Raw genomic sequence first — 21,958 nt, 5'->3', positions numbered from 1 at the left:
GAACAAATCGTAGAAAAGACTCAGGAATGCTGTTACCATCTCATTGAGATACCAGCAGGTGTTGGAAGGTATATCGAAGTGATAGCAATAACGTCCTACTTTGCTTATGATACTGAGAATCCCTATGTAGAGAAAATGCTGCGTACTTACCACGAATTTTCAAATCTTTTGAACAATGATGAGGATGAATACGTTCTGTCTGAGCAAGAGAAGGAGATACGTTTTTATATTCGATGTGAAAGACGAAGCAAGCTAATGCAGTTTGAAATTCAAGACAAATTTCGATTTTGCATTAGGTGCTACGAAACTACATGCGAGTGTCCTGTTGAAGATTGTATGGTGTTGTTTTAAAACAGTGATAAAAAGACAACAGTGATAAAAATGGAGAATAATTTCGAGCAAGTGGAACGCGAGCTGTTGGAGCAAGCAAATGGAGTCGCTAACTTGGGCGAGTGTTTTATGTGGTTGCAGCGATGCGACGAATTTATACAACAGCTTGAGGAACATAGCCGCATCAAGCGTCCTCGGCTTGCCGTCGGACAGAGACAATCGTTGGTTGCGAGGATCGCGCGACTCGAGAGTGAAAAAACATTATTACAAAGACGTTTTGTACATGTAGGCGGTAATTACGCGAGCACTAGTAATAACGCGAATAAACTCGTGTGGCGGGAAATAGATGCAGCGTTCGAGAATCGCATTCAGACAGGTGCAGTGATAAATACAAACTATATTGAACCGCGAACGTTTTTAGAAGACGCAGGCGGTATAGTGCTCAAGCGAGTGCGGGACGCTCTAGAGGAACACAACAGTGTGAAAGTAAACACTGCGTTTAATGGTGTGTTTGTAACGGGTGATAACCGTGAAAACAAAAGTATAAACACTAAAAATTGTGAATTATTTCAAATGTCAAATTTGGACGAGTGGTATGAGCGACGCGTTATCGAGCCCACATTAGCATCACTCGAAGAGTTTCAAGAACGTGATAGCGGGTGGGCGCTATCGCGAATTCTCAATTTGACTCTAAATATAAATAAGTATAATCCTCTACACGCAGGGTGTCACGTGACGTTACCGCGAGAAATAATAATGAAACGTGCGGTAGTGAACGTTAATTCAAAGGACAATGCATGCTTCGCGTGGTCAGTGGTCGCTGCGCTATACCCTGCCGAAAGAAATTCAGAAAGGGAGTCATCATATCCGCATTATACAACAGTTCTAAAGTTTAACGACATTGCGTTTCCCGTTACACTAAAGGATATAGGAAAATTTGAGAGTCTTAACAATGTATCGATCAACGTCTACGGGATCAAAAAGGAAATGGCGATGCTAAAGATTCTTCCGCTGCGACTCTCCAATGACAAGAAAGAGAAGCATGTCAATTTATTATACTTGCAACATCTGCGCGAAGGCGGCGTGGGTCACTTTGCTTGGATAAAAAATCTGTCCCGTCTCGTTAGCTCCCAACTGAGCAAACATGATGGAAAAAGATACATTTGCGATCGGTATGTATAATATGTTTAAAAAATTCACATGATCTAGCAAAAAAAGTAATTAAAATTTTTTAAATTTTTACAGGTGCTTGCACTATTTTTCGTCTTGCGAGAGGCTGCAATTACATGATGTGGACTGCCAGACGATGAACGACTGTGCTATCACACTGCCCGCTGAAGACAACAAATGGTTAAATTTTCAGAACGTAAACCACAAGGAACGAGTGCCCTTCGTTGTCTACGCAGACCTCGAGTGTGTGCTGCGGAAGACACAACACAATGCAGAGCAAGCGTCGTACACATATCAACAACACGAAGTATTCAGCATCGGATACTACGTGCGATGCTCTTACGACGACGCGTTATCTACGTATAGATTTCGTCGCGATAAAGATTGCATCACGTGGTTCACGAAACAAATTGAAAAATTAGCGCATAATGTTAAAACTCGTTTATCCACTAATGTCCCCATGGAAACGTTATCGAAAGAACAATTGGAGGCATACCGTAGCACGACGCGGTGTCATATCTGCGATAAGCCGTTTGCGCCAGACGATACGCGAGTGCGCGATCATTGTCACTTGACCGGTCGTTACCGCGGTCCAGCACATTCTCTTTGTAATCTAAATTATCGAAATGTATCATATATACCAATTATTTTTCATAATTTATCTGGATACGATTCACATTTCATTATTAAGGAAATAGCCACTGCGTTCAAAGGGAAGACCGACATACTCCCCATCACGAAAGAAAAGTACATTTCTTTCACAAAACATGTCATAGACACAGCCGATAAATTAAATCCACACAATTACATAAAACTACGGTTTATAGATTCATATAAATTTTTAAATACTAGTCTCGAAAAATTGGCATCGTTTCTAGGTAAAGAAAAATTAAAAATTGTACGTTCCAAATTTTTACACTTGTCTGACAAGGATTTCGATTTATTGACACGAAAAGGTGTATTTCCGTACGAGTACGTAGATTGCGTGGACAAGCTGCAGGACATATGTTTACCGCCGCGCGAATTATTTTTCAGTTCCTTGACCGGTGATACTGTATCCGAGAGCGATTACGCGCACGCCGAGAATGTCTGGGAGCGATTCTCCGTTCGAACGTTGGGTGAATACAGCGATCTATATTTGAAAACGGATGTGTTATTATTAGCTGACATTTTTGAAAATTTTCGCGATAAATGCTTAGAAAGTTACGGTCTCGATCCAGCACATTATTACACTCTCCCCGGATACACGTGGGACGCTATGTTAAAATATACAAAAATTACTTTCGAACTGCTTACTGACATTGACATGGTAATGTTCATCGAACGCGGTATACGTGGTGGCCTCAGTCAATGTTCAGGCAGACATGCGCGAGCCAATAACAAGTACATGCAGACGTACGACCCATTGAAACCATCTTCATATCTTATGTACTTTGACGTCAATAATTTGTACGGATGGGCAATGTGTCAGCCACTGCCCTATGGAGAATTTCAATGGGTCGAAGATGTTTCTAATTTTGACGTGTGTGCGATCGCTCCTGATTCACCAACGGGATACATTCTCGAAGTTGATCTCGAGTATCCCCGAGACCTTCACGACGAGCACACTGACCTACCTTTCTGCCCGACACGCGATAAACCGCCAGGCAAGCGTGAATATAAACTTTTAGCGACCTTGTATGATAAGAAACGTTACGTCATTCACTACCGCAACATGCAGCAGTGCACGCGTCACGGTCTTCATATCGCGAAGATACACCGTGTGTTAAAATTCGCACAATCTCCATGGCTCTGTAAATATATAGAGTTAAACACACAATTCCGAACCATCGCTAAAAATGATTTCGAAAAAAATTTGTATAAACTCATGAACAACGCGGTGTTCGGTAAAACAATGGAGAATGTGCGCAATCATGTTGACGTTAAATTGTTGACGACATGGGCGGGGCGGTATGGTGCGGAGACAATGATCGCGAAACCAAATTTTCATAGTCGAAGTATTTTTGCAGAAAATTTAATCGCCGTTGAACTTAAAAAACTCGAGGTAAAATTATATAAGCCGATTTACGTAGGTATGTGTATCCTAGATATTTCTAAGACGTGTCTATATGAATTTCATCACGAATACATGCTACCTTTATATCGTGACAAATGTAGAGTCATGTACACCGACACTGACAGTCTCATATACCTCGTCGAGTGTGAGGATATTTACGAGACGATGAAACGTGATATTGCTAGGTTCGACACAAGCGATTATCCGGTCGACAACGCGTACGGTATGCCTCTTGAGAATAAAAAAGTTCCGGGTCTAATGAAAGATGAGAACAATGGTATAATAATGACTGAGTTCGTTGGACTTAGAGCAAAGATGTATGCGTTGAAGGTGGATGGAAAGAAGGATACGAAAAAGGCGAAAGGTGTCAAGAATAGTGTAGTAGCGCGAACCATAACGTTTGATGATTACACCCAGTGTTTGAGAGATGAGATCGAGATGACGCGTCGCCAATCATGCATAAGATCCAAGATGCATGAAGTATACACGGTGTCCGAAACGAAAATTGCTTTGAGTCCGTACGACGATAAGAGATACCTTATACCCGATTCAGTTGAAACGTTACCATGGGGACATTATCGAATACCGCTATAATATTTTATATTTTATATACACATTTTATAATTTTACATTATAATTTCATTCATATTTTTATGTAAAAGTATTAATAAAGTACAAGTATTAATAATAAGAATGTATTAAGGATAATGGAAGGATGATAAAGAAATCTCGCATAATATAAAATTAATAATGTATTTTATGTTTATACGGCTACATTGTACTTTTATGTAAATATAATAAAAACAATTTTCATATGGATTAAATAACATTGCTTTTATGTATCCATGAATTATGCGCTCCATCGAATCCCAACCACTTGACATAAACCTCGTCTCCTTTTCTGCGTAATATTTTTTCAACAAGATACACGTCAGGATTTGCAGCACGCTGCAGCTCATATTCGTAGAATCCTCCAGCGACAGGTTTTCCACAGGAATCTTCCAGTACATATGTCACAGGATTGGTACGCTGTACTTTGATAATTTTAAATATTTCCGTAGTCCAATTTGGTGTATAGCCCTTCTCAAAAACAGTTTTGAATTTGCTGACGCGCACCGAGTCACCTACTTTAAATCGCGCGGGTGCTGCAATTTTTATGTGACTGTACACAGTGGTTAAGAGTTTTTTAGCGATTGCAGGCGTAACATCGATGGGTCGCATGCCGATAGTTCGATGCTTTCGTACATTGTAATCTGACACGAGACGTGGCAGCAGATCAAGCCATCTATAATTTCCATTGAGTGTAAATTGTTTCCACATAACGTTCTTTAATGTGCGGTTAAAGCGTTCGACAACTGATGCTTTCATTATGGAGTACGTAGAATAATGATTAATATCATGTTTTTTTAATAGTTTCTGCACGTTTGCGTTATAAAATTCCTTTCCTTTGTCTGTTTGAAAATTTTTCGGACATCTTTCATCTTTCCGAATTATCTTTGCAATCGCAATAGCAACTTCGCTACCACTCTTGGTCTTAAGCGGCACAGCCCATGCATGCTTGCTCAGCACGTCGATAACGGTGAGTATGTAGTGATAACCTCGGTTAAATCGCGTGTAAGGACGCATCTCAACCACGTCCGCCTGCCACAGGTCATCATATCCGCGAACTATGACATGTCTTCGAGGAAAATTTCTTCTCGCCGGAGCATGCAACTCCTCAACCAGCAATTGTTTCTCAGACATGTTTGGAGTATAATATGTAAATGACACATATATTCGATGTATTGACTTTTTTACTCGGCACGATGAGTCACCGCGTCGAGCTGTCTTTGAAACTCGTTTAACATATGAGCTGTAATTTCCACTCTACTTTGAAGTGTCTCAATCTTCCTCTCGATTTCATCCTGTCGATCCTTTAAAATTTTCACGGTCTGCTGCACGTATCGTTTATTGGCTGCATCAGTATCGTCTACAGGCAGCGCTACACGTCGAATTTTGCGCGACTTTGCATCAAAATCAGTGGCAGTCATGCAAAGAGCGTTATCGCGCACGTAATTTCTGACTAATCCACTCCATTGGTAGTATGGTTCCGCACCACCTCTTCCAAGCGATGTTCCAAACTTGTTGATTGACATTTCGATGTTGACTAAATGGTTTGTTTCATGCAGTTTTAATTTATAATAAGACCAACCTCGCGAAGTTCTTCAATAATTGATAGAATCTCGTTGTCGTGAGCATTGTGCCCTGCCTGGTGTGAGGCCTCGAGCAATCGAAGGCGATCCACAAGCTCGTTGGGATCATCCCAATGAACATAATCGATTTTGTTATCATTTAATGTAATAGCGCTCGGTATACCTTGTCCAACTTTTACGTCTGTTACTAAAGGCGCAATTATATTTTTATATTTAGACCCTTTGTTGCCCATTACTTGATTATGTGCAATATGCCCGCGCCTATATGCATTTGTTACCAATAGAATGTTTTTATAATTCTGCAGGTCATTATTCGTGTACATGTTAGGCATTTTCATGAAAATTAATTCGTACAGACCAGGTGTTCCCACATATATTTTACCATCTATGACTATGCTGTCATTCTTATGTATGTCGATGCGTTTATCGCCGAGCATCGTTCCAAAGTCGGTGAAATAAACTCCATAAACAGTATCTATTATGACTGGTTTTTTACCACTCAGAACAGCTCCCATATATTTTTGACCTAATGGACCATAGTGTGCGTGCAACTTTTCACGTCCTTCTCGCGTTTCCAACTGTTGTCGAATAGACGTCACAAGCGATTCATTGGCTGCAACTTCAAAAACGTCTTCGACAGAAGGTACATGACTGTACGATAAATCGCTATCATGTAATATTTGCGATGTTTCATTCAAATTAGTTGGTACAGTTTTTGATCGTCTCATTTTTTTAACAGGAGTAGAGGTCATTATAGAATTGTTAAGCGAAGCGTTTAATCGCTTTCGTTTCGGTTTTGGTTCTGAGTATTCGTCTTCCCCCGAAAAGAACGATTCATTCTTAATCGGATCTGATACATTACCAACGGTGTTTTCAACAATCTGTTTTAATGGTTCGACAATGGGCTTAAAGTGTCTCTCCAACGCCATCTCTTCTTGCACTTTACCCGCTTTCAAAGCGCGATATTTTTTGCGAATTGAATCACTCGTTTTCGCAATCTCTTTCACAATCTTCTCACGATTCATACTGTTATCTGTGTTATCCATGTTGAGAAACGCTACTTGGTCAACGTATCGAAAACAACTAACTGCTTTATGGTATTGCAAAGTCATTAAATCCTTTTCGATACCGTCCATTAGCGAGCGCACTATCCTTATCTATCACTAAAAATCCATACTTTTGTTGCCAACAAGTATGACATAAATTGCTAAAATCCTCGTAAGACATATCGGTATTTACATGATCGTTGTACGCATGTTTTAGATTAGTACCATCCTGCTTGAATAAAATTAGCAAATTCGCATTGTCGCGTATAAGATGTTTCGGTATCTTTGCATACGTCTGACAGAGATAGAAGCAGTCGACGTCCACGTGTCGCCCCATTGCAAAGTAGTCTCTTATCGTATCTTGCTTATCACACGCCACGTCATCAAAGATAAAAATGGAATTCGGAAGCGCTTCACTCGGCTGAATGACATCACAGTTATTGGAGAATGCAAAATAACTAACTTCTTCAATCGGTGTCAATAAATTTTCCAAATATCGATATTTCGGTTGTTGTAATGATTTCGAGTACACATACACATTCTCAAAACGTACTCCATGCGGACTTTCCAACAAGCTTATTAATACGTTTGTCTTGCCACAATTTGACGGACCGCAAATTATACCGCGTATAGAACTCGGCAACATGTTTCCATGTCTCCGTATCTTTCGTTCGGACATTATCCTGTCATCGAAATTTGTTATTTTAATCGCTGGTGAATGTTGTACGAACCGCATATTTTTCCCCTCTCATAAGAACTGATAAAAATTATATTAAGACCGATCTATTTATAGAGACGCGCCGAGCAAAATTGCTCAGTATGTAAAATGTTTCTCATATTGTCACATCCCTCTGATATACTCGATTTGAGCGTCGAACAGTTAGAATTCGTATCGAAGCCTATTTTGCTACGCGTGTGTGGCAACTATATCGAACACATGTGGGATAGGCTTCCGGAACATATAAAGACTGATCCAGAGGTTCAAAGCTATCGTCGTTGTTACGAGCATTATAATCAATCGTGGCAGCAGACGCACATCGACGGCCCCGCACCGTTGATAAAGAATTGTCGCGAATGCCAGCGGTAGGTCGCGGCTTGTTAAATCGTGCGATAAATGCGCTTCCTTTTGAACTGCATATACCTGGATATCAATTTTGCGGTCCGGGTACTAGGCTGAAAAAGCGATTGGCCAGAGGCGATCGGGGTATTAATCCGTTGGACGTGGCGTGTCGCGAACACGACATTGCGTACTCCCGGAGCAACGAACTCACCGACAGACACGCAGCTGACAATATACTCGCTGCAGAAGCGCGAAAACGGATTACAGCGAACGATTCGACTTTTGGAGAAAGAGCTGCTGCAGCAACCGTTTGGGCAGCTATGAAGACTAAGATGAAAATCGGTATGGGCTTGAAAAAGAAAAAAAGAGATAAAAAGAAAAAAAGAGATAAGAAGAAAAGAACGAGTAAACGAATACTTCCGGTAGCGAAACGCGGAGGTGTTTTACCCATTCTACCGCTATTGGGAGTTCTCGGGTCGTTGGTCGGCGGAGCGGCGGGAGTTGCGAAAGTTGTGAATGATAACAAGGCAGCGCAGCGTCAGCTGAAAGAATTGAAACGTCATAATCACGTCATGGAAGGTCATGGAGTTTATCTCGCTCCATACAAATGTGGACAAGGAGTTTTGATGAAAAGAAAAAAAAAAAAACGTCAAAAAGACGTTAAAAATGCCGAAAGGTGTAACTACCAACATACAATTATTACAGCTAGCAAAACGTATGCGCATTCCATACTTTAGAGGAATTTTTATGCGTACGGCATTACCAACGGCTGGAGCATATCGAAACGAGAGTGGTATTGTAAATTTAGATAATGCTGAAGGATCGGGTACACACTGGGTGGCATACGCAAAGAGGGGAGATCGCGCTATATACTTTGATAGTTTCGGCAATCTTAGACCGCCGAAAGAACTGGTACAATATTTAGATGTAAAGCGGATCGAGTACAATCACACGCCATACCAACGTTACGATCAAAGCAACTGCGGTCAACTGTGTTTGCGTTTTCTCCAAACAGTTAATAATCAATTTAAAGACTAACATTGTGCAATTTAACTCAGTATTCGTTTCAATATGTCACTGACGTTTACGCTAACCGGCAAGAGTAGCATCCTCGCGGTAAGCTATTTTCCAGCCGTAGATTTGAGCGATGGCGATTACGAGCTCGGCCTCACAGATTTTGAAACATATTATACCATACCTAATGTAAATTTATCGAATAACAAATTTTACTATGACAAAGACGACAAGGAAATTATGATTCCGGAAGGATCGTATGAATTGCGTGATATAGATAGATATTTGAAACGCGCAATTTTACAATCTCATCCCGATGTTGCGGGAAAGAGGACGTTTCGCAAAGAAAATGAAGACGAGAGCGAATATCCGCTGGTGATTCGTGCTAACAATAATACAATGAAGAGCGAGATTATGTGTGCCTATCGGATAAATTTCATTAAACCTAACAACATCGGATCGCTGTTGGGATTTTCATCGCGTCGTATTCTTGAATCGCGATTGTGGCATGAATCGGATGCACCTATAAATATCATAAACGTAAATATTATTCGCATAGAATGTAACGTGACTGCAGGTGCGTACAGCAACGACAAGTGTGTACACACGATACACGAATTTTCACCGAGGGTGCCACCAGGATATAAGATATCGGAAACACCTGCACAGATCATTTACCTTCCAATCGTCGCACGGAGCATTACTGATTTGACGATTCGCATTGTGGATCAGAACGGTCAATTACTCGATTTTCGCGGAGAGGAGATTACCGTTAGATTACACGTACGAAGACGATAACGTGAGATGCTCGTGTTGAATGAGCAAGTGAAGGACACAATTTTTACACCAATCAAGAATATTCGACCGTGTGACATAAATTGTACGACAGTTAAAAATATTCGATCGTCTGATAAAAAGAAACTCTCCGCGTCAAACGTTGAATTTTTAAAATCATTGGGATTCGTCGTACGAAATATCTAAGATGTCTAACATCTTGAACATTGGAGGCGAGCCGATCTTTGACGACAGCATCGTCAAGATTGAGACTCATACGTACAATCCGTACGCCAACACCACTTTTGGATACAGCGATGAAATAAGGATACCCATACAACAGCAGGATTTATACACGTTACCATGTGAAAGTTTTCTCTACGTCGAAGGAAGATTGGTGATGAAGAAGAAAGACGATAAGGATAAAGATGAGATAAATCTCGGAAATAATTGCGTGGCGTTCATGTTTGATGAAATTCGATATGAACTCAACGGCGTGGAAATTGATCGCAACAGAAACGTTGGAATAACCAGCACTCTCAAGAACTATGTATCGTTGTCATATGACAAAGCAGTAATTATGCAGAATGCAGGATGGGAATTTTCGTATAACCTACCGGAAGGATACTTCAACTTTTGCGTACCGCTTAGTGTATTATTGGGCTTTTGCGAAGATTACAAACGCGTGATTGTTAACGCTCGTCACGAATTGATCTTGATACGAGCGCGGAACGATAACAATTCTATCGTCGGAAATTCTACGGCTCAACCGGAAATTGAATTATTTAAAGTGCAGTGGCGAATGCCGCATGTTACGTTAAACGAAGTCAACAAATTATCATTGCTGCGAGCTTTGGAGAGTGGACAATGTCTAAGTATGAGTTTTCGCTCCTGGGATCTGTATGAGTACCCTTTGCTGCAGAGTACGACGAAACATTCATGGGCTGTTAAAACTGCAATTCAGCTCGAGAAACCGCGCTTCGTTATCTTCGCACTGCAGACTGGTCGAAAAAATATCATGTCACAAGATGTTACAATCTTTGACGACTGTAATTTGATCAACGTAAAACTTTATCTAAACTCCGAATTTTATCCGTATGACGATATGAATTTAGACTTTCGTAAATCTAGATATGCAATTCTGTATGACATGTATCGACGTTTTGGTAAATCTTATTATGGATATGAGTGTGAAACGCTGCTCAACGTAATCACATTCCTGGAAAAAGGACCTTTTGCGGTCATTGACTGTTCGCGACAAAACGAATCCGTCAAGAGTGCTACTGTAGATGTGCGCATAGAATTTGATTGCAAAGAAAATGTTCCCGCGAATACTACCGCTTATTGTCTCATTTTACATGATCGTGTAATTGAATATTGTCCGTTGTCCAACGTAGTGCGCAAAATCATGTAACATCAAACTGATAAAAACTGAGATATTTGGTATTAAAGTACAGTCTTGAAGAGTTACTCATAATGATCGTACCGACATTTGTGGATCTGCAAGGATTCATTGTCGATAAAAAATTTATCGTAAAGGAAGTGGCGGTACTGAGAAAAGGATTCGTTCTCACGCATTACATTTTTGCTAGCCCCATGCCATGGCGTGTTCTTACAAAATCCGACAAGTCTTGCGCTTCTTGGTTGATTGCATATCATCATGGATTGCAATGGAAAGACGGGATGATACCGTACAGCATGGCGAAACGTCTGATTACATCTACAGTGTGTAATACGGAAGATGATGATGACAGAAAAACTATCGTATACGTTAAGGGACTTCAGAAACGAGAATGGTTGATAAACATACTCGATACCGATGATGGGATATATATCAAGACATTGGATGCGGATTACGACAACATTGAATCTTTAAATAATCTAGATGTTAGTAATACTATACGATGTGAAAAACATGTTAAGAATTGTGCTTTACAAAATGTATTTAAAATATATAACTGGTGGTCGCAACACCAAAATAATTGCGAAATTTTTTCAAAATAAAGAAAAATAAAACGCAATAAAATGTTTATTTCTACTTTTTCCTGTACATATAAGATATATAGATGTATGATGCAGTTTGATAACGGTTCGATAGCTGTACGATGCGGTTCAATAGCTGTATGATGCAGTTTGATAGCTGTACGATGCGGTTCAATAGCTGTATGATGCAGTTTGATAGCTGTACGATGCGGTTCAATAGCTGTACAATGCAGTTTGATAGCTGTACGATGCGGTTCAATAGCTGTACAATGCAGTTCAATAGCGGTTTAATAGTGGATCGATAGCTGTATAATACAGTTTGATAGCAGTTCTTTATCTGTATGCTGCAGTTTGATAACAGTTTGATGCAGTTTGATAACGGTTAAATAGCTGTACAATGCAGTTTGATAGCTGTATGATGCAGTTGATAGTGGTTACATAGCGGATCGATAGCTGTATGATATGGTTTGATAACGGTTCAATAGTGGTTCGATAGCTGTATGATGTGGTTCGATAGCGGTTCAACTATGATTCGGCAGCTGTATGAAGCAGTTTGATAACGGTTCTTTATCTGTACGATGTGGTTTGATAGCAGTTCTTTATTTCGATCGAGACGTTGACCGAGGCGTTGGCCGAGGCGTTGACCGAGGCATTGACCGAGACATGATATAAAACGGTCTCGTTGATAAATCACGTACGTTTTGTTAGACAATGGTGAGCGCAGATAAAAAATTTTATGAAAGCTGACGTGGCTGAAAATATGCTTTTCAAATTTTATTTTTCAAGCGATGGTTTAATTGTGATTTGATAGATGTGTTTGGTTGCTGTACGATGTGATTTGATAACGGTTCAATTCTAGTGATGCAGTTTGATTGCTGTATAATGCTGTTCTATAGACGTATAATACGGTTTGATAGCGGTTCAATTCTGGTTCAACAGATGTACAATGTGGTTCGATGGTGCAGTTTGATGTATATAATTCAATATAATACATTTAATATGCTCTTTATGGAGTTGTTTTAAACACTGCTTTACTTCGACAGAGACGTTGACCGAGACGTTGACCGAGACAGCATCATATAAGATAATCTTGCATACGTTTTAGTTCTTGTTAGACAATGGTAAGCGCAGATAAAAAATTCTACGAAGCTGACATGAGAATCTTTTTCAAATTTATTTCTCAAGTAAAAGTCACGTACATCTTCACTATATAATGATGGGGGTCTGCTCCTCAACGTTAGTCAAACTCCTCAACGTCAAATCGTTCTGTGTTTGTCAAATCTTCGAAAGTGCTAGCAACATGTCAAACTTTGGCCATAGAATTAGAATTGAATACCCGGTTGTTGGGGTAAGTACAAAAATCACTCTTAAATTAAAATATATTCAAATTATAGCAATATATTCTTTTTAAATTAAAAATATTATATAGTTTGTTTTATTTCAATATGCTAGTGTATTATTTTTTATTATTTTTTCTATTCGACACTTTTTCCTTTTTTGTTTAAGAAAATTAAATAATAAAGTATAATTTTCTTGATAAATGGTTTTATATAAAATTTTAAAATAAATTTAATATAATATGAATTTTTTTTAAATTTTTCAGTACGTGTACGTTGGTGACGTCCCACATGGACCGACCACGGCCGTTCACGGCCGTACCTATGTTCGGGTGCCGCAAAGCCACACTTCGATCATTTGGTTAAATAATGTGGTGTCCATACGTGGGCCCGTTGGTCAGCAGGTATGTAATATAGTATTTGTTTTGCAACTACAAAATTTGTTTTTGGATACATGCAGCATGATTAAATAAAAATGTTTTTTACAGCCATATTTTGGATTTGATGAAATCAGGATATCTGGATTCATCAATATCGCCGCAGCTCGGTGGAGGCGGTATTTCCGCCAAGGGGACCAGTGGAGAAACAACCAAAATAGGGAACACGCCTACGGGCATTATAATTTTGACGCTGACGTGTGGGACCTTAGGCGATTATTTGACATGGAGCCACCGTCCGAAGATGGGGAAATCTGGGAGTGACGTGCTATTTTAATTAATAATCTTTTATTACTCTTTTATTACTTTTTTATAATTATTACATTTTTATACTTTTATATACTTTTTATATACTTTTATACTTTTATATACTTTTTATACTTTTTTATCCTTTTTTACTTTTAATACTTTTATACTTTTAATAATTTTTTATATAATAAATTAATATACATATATATATAATGGTTTAAAATTGTTTATTTTCCCTCTTGTTCCCTTAAAATATTACAGTCCCTCTTCATCACTTTCTGTTCTACAATCTTATTGTTAGTACATTAAATTTCTTTTTTTTTTTTTTTTTTTTTTTAAATAATTAAAGTTTTAAATATTAAAGTTTGTCAAAAAATTTTTAAATTAATTTATACTATTTTATTAAATAAATTATTTTATATATAAATTATTTAAATAAATATTATAATAATTATGCGTAGGAACGGATAATTACAGTTAAATTTGTAAATGTTATCATATTGTTCATTTTCTTTAAGTAGTTGATAAACGAACCGAAAAGGTGCGATGGGTGGGAGCGTATATATGTGACTGCGTATGAAAGAACGCAACGAAAGAGAAAGAGATAAGACTGTATGGTTGAAGATATCGCGTACGAGCGAGAGAGAGAAATTCATAGTAGAAGGAGAACGCAAGCACCGCGGCGATGGCTGCTGAAAGAGATCGCGGGTGAGAGAGAGAACGCGAGTACCGCGGCGGGCGGCGGCGGCGGCGGGCGGCGGGCGGCGGGCGGCGGGCGGCGGGCGGCGGGCGGCGGGCGGCGGTCGCGGACCCCGATTCCCCCTCTACCGGTCGCGGACCCGAAAATCCCGCGTTAGCAATTCCCGCACCGCGGCCGCGGACCCGAAAATACCGCGTCAGCAATTCCGCGCCGCGAGATCCCCGATCGGCGTGACGTCATGCCCCCGCGCGCCTACGAGTTCCCCCCGCACACCCGCTCCCCTCTCGGAGCTCCCGAGTTAGAACTGTCTTAGTCTTAACTACTCAAATATGTATTTTTTTTATACTAATTGATTTTTCTCATTATCCAGTGCATAAAAGCATTAAGGTACAGTTATCAAAATTCAATAGTTTACGAGGTATTTTATATTTTATGTCGAAAAATAACAGAATAAAGTAGAAAATATTTCGTAAATTATTGATTTTTTGATAATTCTACCTTAATAGTTTTATATGTAAAATAATTGTCATATTATGTAAAAAAATTGTACAATTCTATTAAAAAATGGAAATAACCTCCATATAACTTTAAAAAATTGAGTTTTTTCAAAAAATAATTTTACCATTATGTGTCTCCCTTCAGACTATACAATATTTGTTTGAAACATTTTTCACGAAAATGTATATTTTTCAAAATATTAAAGGATCCCACGACTTTTTGTACACCCTGTATATTGTAAATAGGCACTTATAGGCACCTGATCTTTACGTATTTACATAGTCTTGGGTATACACTTTTGTAAAATGTAAGGTGTGGAACTAACAAATATTAACATTTTTTTATAACCCTTAATAAATGTCATATATCCATATGATTAAAATGACCAATAAAGAAAAATGATATATAAAGATAAAAAAATGAATATCTGTATAAAATTGTGCAAGATAATAACTTTATATAGTAATACAAAGTTGATATTATAATTTATTTTAAAAAAGAAACATATTTGTATAAGTGTCTTAGAATTGAATCGGATGGCGCATTATGGTACAATTACGCAAACGTGCGAATAATTTTATTTCGACAGACTGTAGATTTTTATCTGTTAACTACGATGCAATTTACAATATAGAAAAGAAAAATAGAAGTATTCTACTAAACAATTTAGATGATAACGTATTAAAATTCACACTTTCATTTTTTAATACTATGTCCCGCAATTTACATTGTTCGCCCCACTGTGCGCCGTAACCTAACACTTGATCCTTCCCGGCACGCAGTGAGTGCCTTCCTGACCGCGTACCGAGCGGTAACTCACCGACATGATCCGTAACCGAGCTCTCGGCCGCGCACTGAGCGATCGCCGTCGTTCCGACCCGGGGACTCCGCAGTGAGGAAGAACTGGCTCCGCGACTTGTCGCGTGGTGACAACAACACCGTCAATCGATCAGCTGATGCGCCGAGCAGCTGATACCGGGCACCGTGCCGACGACCGCGCTGATTCACAGCGCCGCTAGCGTCAAGCCTTAGGGTGACGTCCCATGGCGCGTATTGCGATACGCGCGTATCGGGCGTATTAAATTTCGACCAATGACAGACGATCCGCCGTTTTTGATACGTTGACGATCCGCGGAAATTCATAATCGAGCGGATCGCACACATACATATGCACAGTCGTATAATGTTACATGGCGTGTGCACTGGGCGGTGTATATATTTACTTCTTTTTACTATAACCTCTTCAGATTTATGAGTACTACGCGTGGTACTCCTTCTTGTCACTTTTTGTGTACTTCTTATGGGCACGAAAAGGTTAGAAATGGCCACGCATGCTTGTGTGTGTGTGTGTTCGATACGCCGAAATGTGGCTCTTATGTCCCATGGAGCGGATTACGCGGAAGCAGAATCAGCGGATCACTAATCACGGGATCGTTCTAATAGAACCTTTTCAAAAATTCCGTTGAAACAGTCCCATGATTGGTGATCCGCTCGTTCCGCTTCCGCGTAATTCGCTTCATGGGACATAAGAGACATATTTCGGCGTACTGAAAGCAGCGGAATGTCTGTGATTGGTTGCAGAGTTCGATACGCCCGATACGCGCGTATCGTAATACGCGCCATGGGACGTCACCCTTAGGGCCACAGCGTACCACCGCACCGCTGCCGCCGATACCGCACCCGCCGCCAATCGCCGCGCCGACCGACCGACGCGTACGCCGCCGTAGCTAACCGAGGCATTACGCAGCGATCGCAGATTGCGGCCCCGGTAGCACAATGGTCGCATGAGGAGGGGTGTAACGTTCCAGCGTCCGGAAAATTTTGTCCAAAAGTTTTCTCACGAAACTTGTCCAGATGCATGCGCGCTGAGTTACCTTACTCAGTAATACGTTTCTATGGCTCATTCTTACTTTCGTTTAAGTCGTCATTATATAATAATAATTCAAATATTAAGCACTTAATCGTACTTTAAAATTACGTACATATATATATAAAAATCATATATTACATATATGTATACTTTAAGTTATCTAGCATTATTTTAACTCTCTTATCGGTACGAACGCATAGGCAATCGGATCGTTTAAACTTCTAAATTCTTACTCTCGTATTGCTTATGGGTTCGTCGAGGATTAATTAACTGTAAGATAAATAAGAACCGGATATTTGTAAAGGCCCTTGCACGTGCACTGTCGGATGATTAAAGAAATGATATCTCGTCAACTGAATCCTCAAAGATTCAAACGGAACGGTTCTAAAACAAAATCTGCTATTATCAACACGACGGCGACAGGATGTCGCGCCTAAAGAAATACAATACGAAATTAATCCGCGTAATATCCGGACTGCGTGTCGGAAGATCAGGTGAACCATAGCTAGGCATTTAACATAAACAGTTCGTAAGATATATCCATTTCACGTTGGCGACGAGATGTCGCGCCCAAGAAATAATTAAGATTGATAAACCGGCGAGATATTTGGTAGTGAAAGCGATCCTAGCCGAAAAGTATCCCGGATCAAATGATCGACGAAATCCTAGACGAGATATCTCCGATAAACATCCGCACACGTGCAAACGGTCTCACGCGCCTTATCAGCGACCCCCGAAACTCGGTTCCCGCCAAGCCGCCGAATCACTCCCACTCTTACCGACTCTTGCGCTTCGCGCGTGTTCCCTACTCCGGAGCGCTAGCGGCCGCTGAGCGCAGCGCCGATTTTGCTCGATCCCTTTGTCCGCGCCCTATTTAAACCCGCGCACAGACGCCGGATCATTCATTCATTTCACTCAGTATTTTTTCGACACTCGTTCAGTACCAATTCAGCGATTAAGTCAGTCCTTAGTTCTCGGTCACGCGTCACTCTTCAATCTTCAAGTTATCTGCAACCTCTCTCGTACTTCGCGATCAACTCATTGTTAATTAAGTTAACCAGTGCGTGCTCCGACAGACTGCTATCACCAACATATCTCTGCGACCATCTTCAACTGTCAACCCACATCAACCATTTAACTATTAGTGGACCAAACTATTGCTTCAAACTATATTATAACTCGTGAGTACTAATTAATTATTGTTTACTTTCGCTCCCTAAAATATTTTCCGAAATTGAACTGTGCCATATTATAAAGAATCCTTTCGATAAGGATTAATTGTCGACTTCATTTTCCAAATAATTATGAACAACTCCTCTAGGTACAACCCTCTCCCCTCCCTTGTGCCGCGATGAATTCTACAACACCTAAAGTGAGTAGACTCAGTGATTAAAACATCGTCGATGAAATTAGAAAAGCCGGTATATTCGTGCTCAACGAAACTGTAGATTCCGCTAGCGAGCGTTCTATCGCTTGCCAGCGACATAAGTGAACAAAACTGTAGATTCCGCTAGCGAGCGTTCTATCGCTTGCCAGCGATATAAGAACAAAACCGTAGATTCCGCTAGCGAGCGTTCTATCGCTTGCCAGCGATATAAGTTAGTTAATCATTCACAAGCACGAATATACTCGACGGCCCTAATTTCCCTTGACGCAGAAAGATGCTTAACTAAGCGTTCACTCGCTTAACCAAGCGTTTATTTGTAGACCATCAAGAAGAATCGCCACCGCGCTGGGAAAAAGAAAAGAGCAAAAATCCTCAAGGCTCAACAAAAAGCCCTAGAGCGGGCTTTCGAGGAGATTGAGAATTTCGTGGGCTACCCGCTGGAACACACCCCCCTTCCTCCTCCAGTCACAGACGCTCCGCCAGGAAGAGCAATCTCTTCCCTTGATCTGTTCCAAGAAGACACCGTCCCTTTGGAAAACTATAACCAGTTAACGTCTAACGCGCCCGAAATAATCACGCTTAGCGATTCCGATCACGATTCTCCGGAGTTGGAACCTTTAGATCCAACTGCGGAATACCATAGCGATGCAGTAGCACAGATTATTATATTTCCTCCAGAGAATTAAATAATACATGTAATAATCCTATACGTTGTTTTATTAATAAATATATACATATATATATATATCCAGATTCATTAATCTTAACTACATCAAGGTCATACTAACCAAATCCTACAAGGTTTTCCATCGGCAACAAGCTCTCGCCATACCCGGGTAGAGTTCGTGTAAGCGGGCTGCCCGAAATTTGAAAGGAGAGCTCCCGCGTCGGTCAGGCGACCGAGGCGTCGCGACGCACACATTGAGAAGAAATATCCCTAGACCCGGACGTTACAGGGGATAGCTAGTAACTCTAGCGACACGACCGCACATGCGCTCAACCCGCTTGAGCACGCTGCAACGTCTCGACCACGGTCTTGAATACAGGTCTCGTAACTCAAGCCAATTTTGGTGGTGGGGGTAGGTCATTAAGTGAGGCAATTTAGTTCTTGCAGTAGCCACAGAGGCGTTACAGTCTACCATAGTTTGTAGGCGAGAGATGCGGGAGGCCAGAGGATATCAATTTAAAACAAAAAATCAGGGTAATGAAAATGTAAATTAAAAAATAACGTATTATTAATTTTTTATCAAGTAATTATTTTTTTACTCATTAATTATTAAAACAGTAATCCAAAATGGAAAAAATCGCATTAATTATTTTAAAAATAATGCGTAATAAAAAAACTCGCATTACTTATTTCATAAGTAATGCGTATTGAAAAAAATCGTATTACTTATTTCAAAAGTAATGCGTATTGAAAAAAATCGTATTACTTATTTCAAAAGTAATGCGTATTGAAAAAAACCGCATTACTTATTTCAAAAGTAATGCGTATTGAAAAAAATCGTATTACTTATTTCAAAAGTAATGCGTATTGAAAAAAACCGCGTTACTTATTTCAAAAGTAATGCGTATTGAAAAAAATCGTATTACTTATTTCAAAAGTAATGCGTATTGAAAAAAATCGCATTACTTATTTCAAAAGTAATGCGTATTGCAATACACTTTCTCGCATGCAGCTAAACTGTCCGTTTCGACATCGGAATACTTGCGAAAAATAAAATAAAAATTGAAGAATTAATTTTTATTCGTAATATCTACTTGATTTTAAACACTGCAAAATATTTAAAATTATTCAAGGGGGAAAATAAAAATATATATTTTTTTACTTACCTTGACAACTTGGAATGCCTACAAAAATTAAATTTAAAAAAGAACAAAATGAAACATATAAAAAGGATTTTAAAGAAATAATTTATTTTAATTTTTAATTTCAATTTTTAATTTTAATTTTTAATTTCTAATTTTTAATTTTAATTTTTAATTTTAATTTTTAATTTTTTATTTTTTATTTTAATTTTTAATTTTTAATTTTTAATTTTTTAAAGAAATAATTACTTATTAAGTAATACGATAATAATAATACGATACTTAATAATTACTTATTAAGTAATACGATTTTTTTCAATACGCATTACTTTTGAAATAAGTAATACGATTTTTTTCAATACGCATTACTTTTGAAATAAGTAATGCGGTTTTTTTCAATACACATTACTTTTGAAATAAATAATGCGAGTTTTTTTATTACGCATTATTTTTAAATTAATTAATGCGATTTTTTCCATTTTAGATTACTGTTTTAATAATTAATGAGTAAAAAAATAATTACTTGATAAAAAATTAATAAGTAATACGTTATTTTTTAATTTACATTTTCATTACCCTGATTTTTTGTTTTAAATTGATATCCTCTGGCCTCCCGCGTCTCTCGCCGACAAACTATGGTAGACTGTAACGCCTCTGTGGCTACTGCAAGAACTAAATTGCCTCACTTACGTGACCGTCTCACACCACTGAAGTTACGAGCCCTGTATACAAGACCGTGGTCTCGACATTCTCGGCAGGTCTCGGCTACCGTCGAGAGCGTTCGGCTCGTGTGAGACAGACTCTTCTCTCTCGCGCGCTGAATATTTCTCGATAGTCCGACGGCGAATTTCCTTCGCCACGAGTTGACACTTGACGATGTATGCGTGTGTATATACATATATATATATATATAAAATTATATGTGCATATATATATATATATATATATATATATATATCTACACTGAGAAAAAAAATTCTTTCAATCAAGAAAATGCATTTTCTTGAAATAGAATTCTTTGATGCAAACAAATATTTTTTTACAGCAACTAAACAATGTATGCTAGCAAATAAATATTTTATTCTTTTAAGTAAATCATTTCGTACATTTTTGATTTTGTTCCTCTAAGTAATGATTTAATGACATCAATAGTATCATTATTAAACTGAAATAAATCATTTCTTTGTAATAAGAAAACCGAGTTTCTTAAATGTATTTAAAGAAATTTTTTTCTCAGTGTATGTATCCGTATATGTATATTTATATATATATTTATGTATAATGTAAATCATAAACGTATATCTATATATAATTATACATAATTTTATGTGTACGATCAGTATTCAAACTTATATAAAATTATATATAACTATACGTACTCGACTTTTGGGGGTAAAATTTCTCACTCAATTAAAACGAGTGTGAACCCGTAATCATATATAACCTAGCCTAGCCTAGCCGCGTCTTAATCCTGTAAAAACATTATGTGACGATCCTTCGCTACATGAGGCACCCTCGCGCTCGTCTGCCAATGAATGCGCGCCACTACCGATAGGTAGGTTAACTCTCTTATAGAGAAGGAAATTATATTAATCAATTAATGTATTAAATTGCGTTCGCGTTGCAATTCGTTTAAACGTATTTAACAATAAACAAAATTAATTTGCACACACATATCTTAATTGTGCTGACTCTTATTATCCTTCTTGTTTTAATTGAATTACAAGAGCCTAATTATTATTTTTAGTATTAATGTTGGGAATGTTGCTAATTTAAAATATATCAACAATAAGAATTACACATAAGAACATTTAGAGTTTATCGGGAGACACGGTAGTGTCTCTGAACGCTGTTCAGAGTCATATGCTACGTCGTACTAGTGTGAGTTTTTAATTTTTAGATCGATATAATGTACCCCGAAATCATTTCAGTAGCACTTTTGTTTGGTCATAGTGGATTTGCTATATCAAATTTTTAATTTTTAGCAGTGGATTCAGATTTAGCGACCAAAAAGCTTGTAGGATACCAAGTTTCAATTATTTCCCA

The 21,958-nt window shown here is 38.7% G+C and overlaps 3 protein-coding genes across 3 annotated transcripts; all 3 read left to right on the top strand.

Annotated features, from left to right (window-relative positions):
- The first annotated feature begins 347 nt into the window (after positions 1–347).
- Positions 348–4,150, top strand: LOC118644847. Its single transcript, XM_036284532.1, has 4 exons — positions 348–1,502; positions 1,576–2,706; positions 2,848–3,497; positions 3,588–4,150. Exons 1-4 carry the CDS (start codon positions 382–384, stop codon positions 4,148–4,150), a joined length of 3,465 nt encoding a protein of 1,154 aa, XP_036140425.1. The 5' UTR covers positions 348–381.
- A 5,700-nt stretch (positions 4,151–9,850) lies between these two features.
- Positions 9,851–11,056, top strand: LOC118644846. Its single transcript, XM_036284512.1, has one exon. The coding sequence runs from the start codon at positions 9,851–9,853 to the stop codon at positions 11,054–11,056; it is 1,206 nt and encodes a 401-aa protein (XP_036140405.1).
- Positions 11,057–16,536: 5,480 nt separating this feature from the next.
- Positions 16,537–18,848, top strand: LOC118648866. Its single transcript, XM_036295364.1, has 3 exons — positions 16,537–17,897; positions 18,038–18,088; positions 18,424–18,848. Exons 2-3 carry the CDS (start codon positions 18,068–18,070, stop codon positions 18,787–18,789), a joined length of 387 nt encoding a protein of 128 aa, XP_036151257.1. The 5' UTR covers positions 16,537–17,897; positions 18,038–18,067; the 3' UTR covers positions 18,790–18,848.
- Positions 18,849–21,958: the final 3,110 nt, after the last annotated feature.

The sequence above is a fragment of the Monomorium pharaonis genome, chromosome 1 (assembly GCF_013373865.1).
Source record: "Monomorium pharaonis isolate MP-MQ-018 chromosome 1, ASM1337386v2, whole genome shotgun sequence".
Taxonomy (NCBI): Eukaryota; Metazoa; Arthropoda; class Insecta; order Hymenoptera; family Formicidae; genus Monomorium; species Monomorium pharaonis.
Note: the sequence above shows the minus strand (reverse complement) of the source record. Positions and strands in the feature narration are given on the sequence as shown.